Source organism: Glycine max, chromosome 19 (assembly GCF_000004515.6).
Source record: "Glycine max cultivar Williams 82 chromosome 19, Glycine_max_v4.0, whole genome shotgun sequence".
NCBI classification, from domain to species: domain Eukaryota; kingdom Viridiplantae; phylum Streptophyta; class Magnoliopsida; order Fabales; family Fabaceae; genus Glycine; species Glycine max.
The window spans coordinates 48,918,841-48,927,458 of NC_038255.2; the positions used below are offsets into that span (position 1 = coordinate 48,918,841).

An 8,618-nucleotide genomic window follows, 5' to 3' on the forward strand; every position below is an offset into this window, starting at 1 on the left:
TCTTCCCACCAATCTGGTCCGTCCTTATATATGTGTAGATGTTTGTAAGTTTAATTATAATCCTGGTTCCTATAGTTTAAAACATTCCTTTGAATTCCTATAGTTGTCATTTTTTTTTACCATTTTGATTATTTCCATCTGATAGATTTCATCTTAAAATCAATTAGTATTAAGTGAAGTTGTCCAATAAATATATAAGCTGCACTTCAATGAGTGAGACAGCCGATGTGAGACTTGAGTATTTTTCAACACCATCAATATCAAGTATCAACTAACGTTTGAAGTGAGCATGACTGACTAAGTCATTTAATCTATGTTTACTTCAAACGGTTTTAGACCACTTTCGACTGTGAGGACCAAAAGGTAAAAAACATTGCACCATAAGATCTGAATGAAATGTTTTAAATTATAGGGATTGAAAAATAAAAATTATTACAAGTATAAAAATCAAATGGGTAATTAAATTATGTTTGTATTATTTAATAATGTTTAGATTTGAGTTGAACGGGACATTTGTAGGAATCCCTGTGCCGTATTCTATTTGAGTTACTAAAGTAACTCAAATAATTCTCATTATAAGCCTAACAATCATCACATTTGGCATGTTTTATTTAAAGTCATTCTATAAATTTACACGAGCCTTTCTGGAAAATAATCTAACAACTTCACCATCCCCTTAATCTCTTTTATCCCTCTGCAATACATGTCTGTTGTTGTGAGCTTTATAAGTTTCGTTAAGAAGTGGGAATGAAGTGTAAGCCAAAAGATTGTCAAACATTCTTTACTATCTTCAATTTTAGTGATTTTTCCAATTGTTCCCTAGTTTTCTGAATGGATAATTTGGTGATGCTTTAGTTTCTCGTTGACTCAATTTGGAGTATCTTCAAGATAGACAATGATTTTGAAATGGAGATCTATCTTATAATTTGTTTATCGTAGTCTTTTGGATGGACCAAGTCTTGTTGGCAACTCTTACGTATGTGATACCATGCCCATATTTGAAATAACATAGCATGTTGTCTTGGTGTGATTCCACAATTCACGCACACCAAAAAAAAATCAAAAACTTCTGGGGGCGATTTCAAACCTCTTTTAGTTTAAATAGTAGTGTTAATTTTAATGAAATTCATTTTGTATCACTGAATGTGATTGAGATGTATATTTAAATCAGTGTGAATCGCATATTTTCATTGAAATATGTTTTTATTTATTTATTAAAGAGTGCAAGAATTGACTTTCTAACTTAAAAACAAATAACGTTCTAAGGCTTGGCTATATTTTGAGAGATTATTCTTACTTAACAGGAGCTGATTGGGAGGATAAGGAAATTTAAGAATTTAGAGAGGAATGCTAGAAATATATTATATAACACTATTATCTGATTGAAATTTACTTACATCTGTGAAATACGAAACTCATTAAATAGGAAACAAAATTTGCATGATTATGTAAGTTTAATGAATTTTAGCTACTAATGTTTCGTTGTAAAGAGTATACTGAAGAATGTTATTAACTTTTTCTTTCCACACGTGTATATTGCTATAAATCATATCTCTATGCACCACCAATCAATGGACAATGGTTCATGACTACATCGAAGGTCAACAATGGCCTAAAACTCCTATAATTTAAATGGAATTAGCATGCAACGCTATTATTGTTGACACTATGTTATGTATGCATGCCCTAGTGAATTTCACATCATATTATTAAAAAGAATAAGAAAACATCTATTCAATCAAAGATAAAAAATCAAATGAAAAAATAGGTTATGCAATAACAATATAAAATAATTTTATATTTTTATTTAATCACAGATTATTTTATATGATAAATTTTGTTTATTTTGATAATAATTATCTTAAAAGTATTACATGATTGAATGATTATACATTTTTTACACTAATAATACATAATAATTAAATTCATAAAGCAAATAAATTTACTTTGCATGCATTCTTTTTCCAAACAATTATAACAACAAAAAAGTCACAAGATTAATGCATACGACTGATTTGACTTATAAATTATTAGATGTTTCATCACTGGCTTGCTTTAATTTCATGCACAAAAATCTCTACATTGTTTACGTACGCAAAGACTAAAAATAAGTCCAGTATCTGAAGCCCACATGCACAACAATTTTTCGAATTTCAAACAAATTATAACTTTTTAAAATAAAAGTCACGTAATTTGATTTACCAAGGACCCATTCGGGTGATTTTCAGTTTTAAGTTTTTCAATTTAAAATGCATTTTTTTTGCAAAAATTGGTATGAGTTGGCTTTTTAAATCATTTTGAAACAGTTTTGATTCCTTTTGAAAAATCAAGGTTTCATTTTGGGTGGTCGTCAGTTTTCAATTTTTTGTTTTAAAATACATTTTCTAAACAAAAAGACACTCGACGAAAATTGGTCTGAGTTGATTTTTTACACCATCTTGGAACAATTTTGACCTCTTTTTGAGATTTATAGATAATCTTTTTCACGACCACCACAAATTGCGCTGTTCCCCTAATAGTTCCTCCCTTCCTCTCTTTCACGATCTCGATCTGCTCTTCCTCCCCCTCTGGTGCGCTGCTTGTCTTTCTCCCTCTTATTCTCGTATGAATAAAACTACTTTGCAGTGGGCTAGTAATAATTGTCTTACGCAATGGAGCCCATACCAAAACCACACGTAGGGGGAAGGTGAATGTAATCCGGGCAATGATAACGCAAAGCCTCAGGTACACAAAAGTCAGGGACTACACAAGCACAACTAAACACCGTTTGCCGTTAACTTAACGTTGATATATATATATTAAAATGAGTATCCCCACCCCACCCCTCCCTCCGAAAGTGATCTAAAATATTATATATAAATAAATAGGAAAAAGGAAAAGGAAATGGCAGCTAATAAGATGCTACTGACAAAATATGAGTGCATTTCATTTTTGGAGCCCAAAAAATGTCACATAAACCCACTCTGGGATATTTTTTGGCCCAAACATGACCCCGGGCCTTCTCATCCAACTCGATGAGTATTGTCGAGTTATTTTTGTCAAAGTGGATGGTAAGGCACATAGCCTAATAAACCCGTCAGGTTAGTCACAATATCGCTGCACCTGGTCAAAAGGTTTATCATTGGCTGTGATATATCAACTGTGGTTGCAGTAGCTGCTGATGCAATGGTGTTAATAAAATTGGGGCTGTTTCGGGGTGCCATTGCCAATTCAGAATTACGCAAATTATGTTGTGGGGATTTTATAAACTGGGTAGGAAGGGGAAGAATTGGCGGCAACGGGGGTTGTAAAGTGACCTTCTGAACGTTCTTACTATTAAAATCCGTTGCAACAGGAGGTGCGCCAGCATCAGCAAAACTAGCATTGTTGAAGTTGTTTCTACTACCCGACGTTAATTGGTCTCCCCTACTACTTTCTTCCCCACCCAACATGAATTTTACACGAGAGTTTCCTTTACTACTACTTCCATTACCCGTAACCTGACCCGAGTCATCACCTGTAGATTTCTTCAGGCAGGACTTGAGCTGGATCGGTTGAAGAAGAGGTTGCTGTGATGATACCAGTGTCTGGCGGTGAATCCCTGCAGGATCCTTGACCCGGGGTGTTTCGTTGGCACCATCATCCGCCCTAGCCTTGGCAGCTTCAGAGACTTCAGGTGCAGAATCCCCAAATTCTCGAAGAAAAAACCTCACACCCACACTGCCAAATAAGGATTGACTTCCTACAGAATATTTATAGGCAGCCTGTGCATCAACCTTGTGCAAGAAAACAACCCGGCAAGTTGATGAATTCCAAAATACACGGAAACCTGATTGATCCATTGGACCAAAGCGAGCAAACCTTGCCTTCAGCTCTGCAATAGATGGAAGTGATGTTTCAGGAGGAAATTTAATCATTAATATGGTGGGCTCAACTGCCTTAGCTGGACAGTCCACTTTCTTGTTCGACTCTAGTTTCACTAACTTGGATGGAGCCTGGGACATGGATTCTTTTCCATCTTCCTGCCAGGCTTCAGAAGTTTTCTGATTGGTCACTGCTTTTTCTGAAGCTAGTGCCTTTATATCCTTGATTTTCTTCAACCTCTTAGCAGCGATTTCCTCTTGCCTATCAGAGGGGGCCCTTTTCCGCCCAGCTTTTGTAGGATCATCAGGCCAAACAATATGTTTCAAAGGTTTTACAACCGGTGAAGCTTTGACATACTCATCAGGACTGTCAGATATCCCGACACTGGAAGGAGGTTTAGTGACACGAACATCAGGAGCTTCATTCTCAGTTGGTGGAGATACAAACAAGCTTTTTTGATAAACAAGAGACCTGAATCGCAGAAAGAACTTCTGAACAGCTGAAGGGATCTTTCTTTCAATACCATGAAAAGGATTTAAAGCAAGGGCCTGTAAATCTCCCAAAAGTTGCACCAATTCAAAATTAGCATTTCCTGTGGTATCCATGGGCAGCAAATTACGGGCATTAACATCCACCTCCCCTTGTTCTGCAGGAAAATCCTCTCTTGGAGCCAAACCACTTGAGACAGCATTTTCTGTTGATTTTCCAGAAAGGTGTATCATTTTCCCAAAGGTAGAATGTTTATCCTGAGAGCCTAAAGTAGGTTGTAAATTTAAATTCTTTTTCTTTTTCTTCTTTTCCTCCCCAACAGCAGAAGTCTCAGAGTTCAACTCATCTGCGGGTCTCTTAAGACCTTTTTTCTTCTTCACTGCACTAATTTTGTGATGTTTTGCTTCAACTGGCGAACCATATACATTATTTTCGCTCTTAACTTGATGCATGTCATTTACTCCATTAGCAATAGTCAGAAGTCCCTGCTCTATTTGCTTAAAATCTTCACATGGTCCCGATAATTTTGCATTCCCGTCATGTTTAACATCAACAGAATCTTGATTCTCCAGATGTGATGGTTGAGACATCTCATCATCTATGCTTAGAATGCTTTTACTTGAAGCATTATCCCATTCAAAGCTATGGATCACTTCTTCAGAAGGCTCCTTCCCCTTGTCAAGATGGGGCTTCACATCTGAGGAAATGGCATGAGATGTAAGATCACAGTCATCTGCTTGAACCTGACCTATTAAATCTTCTTTAGCATCTGAAATTGAAGCAGCACCGTCATGACTAAAAAATTCTGTGTCTGCTTGCTTTTCTAAATTATGAGGTGCCACAGGCACAGCTGGAGCCCTCTTCTGAAATACATAACGGTCCGCTGCATCAGATTTGTCCTCCTTGTATGCTAATTGGACAGAGTTATTAGGATCATCTCTCCGCTTAAGAAGGTATCTATCCTTCTTCAAAGCCTCCTTAACTTTAACAGATTTGGTAGTGCTCTTCCCACCACCCAAAGCTTCAGCAATCACCAGTGGACCACTCAAAGGAGCTGGAAAAAAAAATTGTCAAAAACAGAGGGAAAAAAAGTAGCATTAACATTTGAAGTGGCTTTGAATATCTTAAGAAATAGCAATAAACTTGATCTCCATTCCACATAAACTAACCTTATATAAGTGAGGGCATAAATTACAAGAGCTCACAAAATGTAAACCTAAATTAGAGGGAAAAATAGAAGGCTAATAAAATGCAAACAACTCAGTTACCATAATATATTTAATATGTTATACTAGAGGAAGCTTCACTTTTCATGAAACTTTTTGCAAAGATACACAGAAAACTTAGTCATATTAACAAGGCTATGTGAACTCAAAACATTTCTATTAATTAAGATAATAACAACCATGGCTAGTCCCACTAAGTGAGTCAAGAATTCTTTAACTATGTTATGTTCCCAACAAAACATTCAAATGGGAGGGGGTGGGAATTCATCTTTAGGCATGTTCAAGAGTTCATGAAACATTGTCTAAATTCTAGGAATCTTTTAAGCACACCAAATTGCATTTACAAATTACAACATTTCCAAAATTCATGATTCCTAGGAAACATAATTCTCAGGAAAGAAAAAAAGATTTTACCATTTTTCCATACCAAACGCTTCATTAGAGTAAGGTCTAGGTTTCTCAACAAATTTTCTATGGTCTTCCTATCACTTTTAATCTGATTATCTTCCATTTAATCCTTTTCTCCCATCTTATTAGAGCCTCTAGTAGTCTACTCAGTCACCATATCCACCTTATCCTTAGGCAAGTTCCTGTCATCATCTTGTCAGTAGGAGCTACTCTACCTTTCTCCCAAATATATTCTTATTGAACTTGTGATCACAAACAAAAAAGAAGATCAGAACACTCATATCTTCACTTCAGAGTCTAGGGCAAAAACATCTAAGAGCCTGGATTAACCCTGAGATATTATTTACCACTCGACAGCTTTATTCCCTAACCACAGAAATCTAGAAAGATCTAGCCATAAATTTCACTGTCAACAGTGGCAAAAACAATGCATAGATGAAGATACCAAAATACAACATGCCACTAGTTCTCACATGGAACATGAAAGAAAACACTATATATACCTCTAGGAGGGTGCCTCACAATCCCAGGCTGATCGAGTGGATTACTCTGAGGACGAGTAGCGTGCATCGGCTGGACCCCAAAAGCCTGGGCATAAGTCTCATCAAACTGCTCAAACACGGCCTTCCGATAAGCGGAAAGGGTAGCCTTATTGTTACTGAATCCAATGCTTCCTTGGTCATCATCATGCGGAGCAATCGCCAATTGCTTCACGAAAGCAAGAGTCTCACTCGGTTTGAAACTATCCCTCGCCTTTCGAATCTGGCCATCAGAATACAACCCTCCTGGCTCATAATCCTCCACATCAACACAAAAATACCCTTCAACATCGGTGGCACTAAAATTTTCAGGGTTTCTACACCTACAAGCCAATCCAAGCCAACGCCTCCTGCAGGCCTCATCAACCGCCTCCTCCACTGCCCTAAGAAACGTCCTAGAATTCGTCTGCTGCGATTTCTCCGCGAAATTCGCGTCGAACGGAATAAGCTCCTCCGGTTCGAACCAGCCGTAGCTGCTATCGCCGAAGAATGCCACCAACACGTGGCCCTCATGCTTCGAGCGACGCACCGAAGGGGACGCGAACGCTTCGTTGTATAGGTGCCCGGGCCACCACGGGTGAGACTTCACCTTCCCCCACACCATGTCACCGACCTCGAACTCAAACCCTAGATCCTGCGACACGTGTCTCTCAGCAGCCACGTACTCGTCAAATTCCGGTAACAGCGATTTGCTATCGAAACCGTGAAACTTATCGGTATCGACGGTGGATGATGATGTGTTAGCGTCGGAGCAAACACTAACCCTAAATTCTTCCGTCGAAGAAACCTCCGGCTTGGAATCAGTAGCAACCGCGGCATTGTCATGAGAGTGCAATTCGGTCATTATTGAAGGAAATGAGAAATTCCCGAAACGAAACCCTAAAAATTAGAGATTCCACTTGCAGAACAGAGAGAGCGTGCCATTTCTAAGCCTGGACTGGGGAGAGAGATGGGAATTTTGGGTGGTAAAATAAAAAAGAGATTTAAAACAAAACCCTAATAATAAACAGAGAGTGCGCGCCAGACACGACAGATGCGTTTGGACTGCAACAAACGCCGGGATCGTGATCTCATCTGATTACATTTGATTTGTGTCTATTTTTTTCGTCTTAGATTTCTTTTCCAATTTTTTTTTGGCATTAATTTAAAAGAATTTATTAGAACATAGTACGTGTTAAAGATTTATGAAGTGTCCAAGTTCAAGTAAGGAAAATTTTTCTCTGAACTGCTTTGAAAAATTGTAATTAAAGCAACCTTAGTGAAAACTGAAAAGAGGAAAAAGGAGATTTTATTAGTACTATTTTCTCTTTCTTAATATTAATTTCTTCCTCTTCTTCTTCTTTTTTTGCTTAAGTATAGAGATATTTCTACTTCTCAAACCTCGCATCGTCGTCTGTCATCCACAACTGTTTCTCTTTGATAGCAAACTGAAGTATTTAGGGGGTTTAAATTCTTTTTGGAAACTTTGAAATCATAATTTAGAAAAGAAAAATTATAAGAAAATACAAATTTTCATCTAACTTATATTAAAACCTTTCATAAATAAAGATAATCAGCTAACTTATTTAATAGAAACTAATCATCAATTTTATCGATATTCTACACCTATAACATAATAAAAAAAATATTATTAATAATTTAAAAAGATAGTAGATAATAGTGATAATACTCATCAAATAGGTGAATCAATTATCATAAAATTATTTTAATTTTTGTCTATCTACTTCTAAGCTCAAATATATATATATATATATATACATATAAAATCATGTGTAATGAGCTAAAATATAAATAAACTTTAAGTAGTTCTTCCATTTCCAAAATATTTTTTATTTAATTAGAATTTTATTTTTAACAACCTTTTTTTTCATATACAATTAAATGTAAAAGATATTTTAGGAAATAATTTTTTTATTAAAACTATGATAAATGATGTTAATTATTTTTTTAATGAACATGAATTTTTTTACTTATATTTCAGTAAAAAAATATGGTTTAAACTTTAAACCAAAAAAACTAAATACATAGTAAAAAAACTAAATACATACTAATAGTAATACACAAATATTAAATAGTATCAAGAAAATACTTCAATATGACCGTCAATCAAATT

General features: G+C 35.9%; 1 protein-coding gene across 1 annotated transcript; it reads right to left on the reverse strand.

Annotated features, from left to right (window-relative positions):
* Positions 1–2,905: 2,905 nt before the first annotated feature.
* Positions 2,906–7,825, reverse strand: LOC100805944 (uncharacterized). The gene is made up of 2 exons (XM_003553673.5): positions 6,470–7,825; positions 2,906–5,386 (listed from the first exon to the last, which is right to left on the reverse strand). The coding sequence occupies exons 1-2, from the start codon at positions 7,347–7,349 to the stop codon at positions 3,039–3,041; spliced, it is 3,228 nt and encodes a 1,075-aa protein (XP_003553721.1). The 5' UTR covers positions 7,350–7,825; the 3' UTR covers positions 2,906–3,038.
* Positions 7,826–8,618: the final 793 nt, after the last annotated feature.

What these genes read in the sequence shown, in the direction of transcription:
- LOC100805944 (XM_003553673.5), bottom strand. Translation starts at nt 7,349, where the DNA reads ATGACCGAATTGCACTCTCATGACAATGCCGCGGTTGCTACTGATTCC. An exon ending in TGTGAGGCACCCTCCTAGAG is followed by an intron (nt 5,387 to 6,469) that starts GTATATATAGTG and finishes TTTTTTTTCCAG; the next exon opens with CTCCTTTGAGTGGTCCACTG.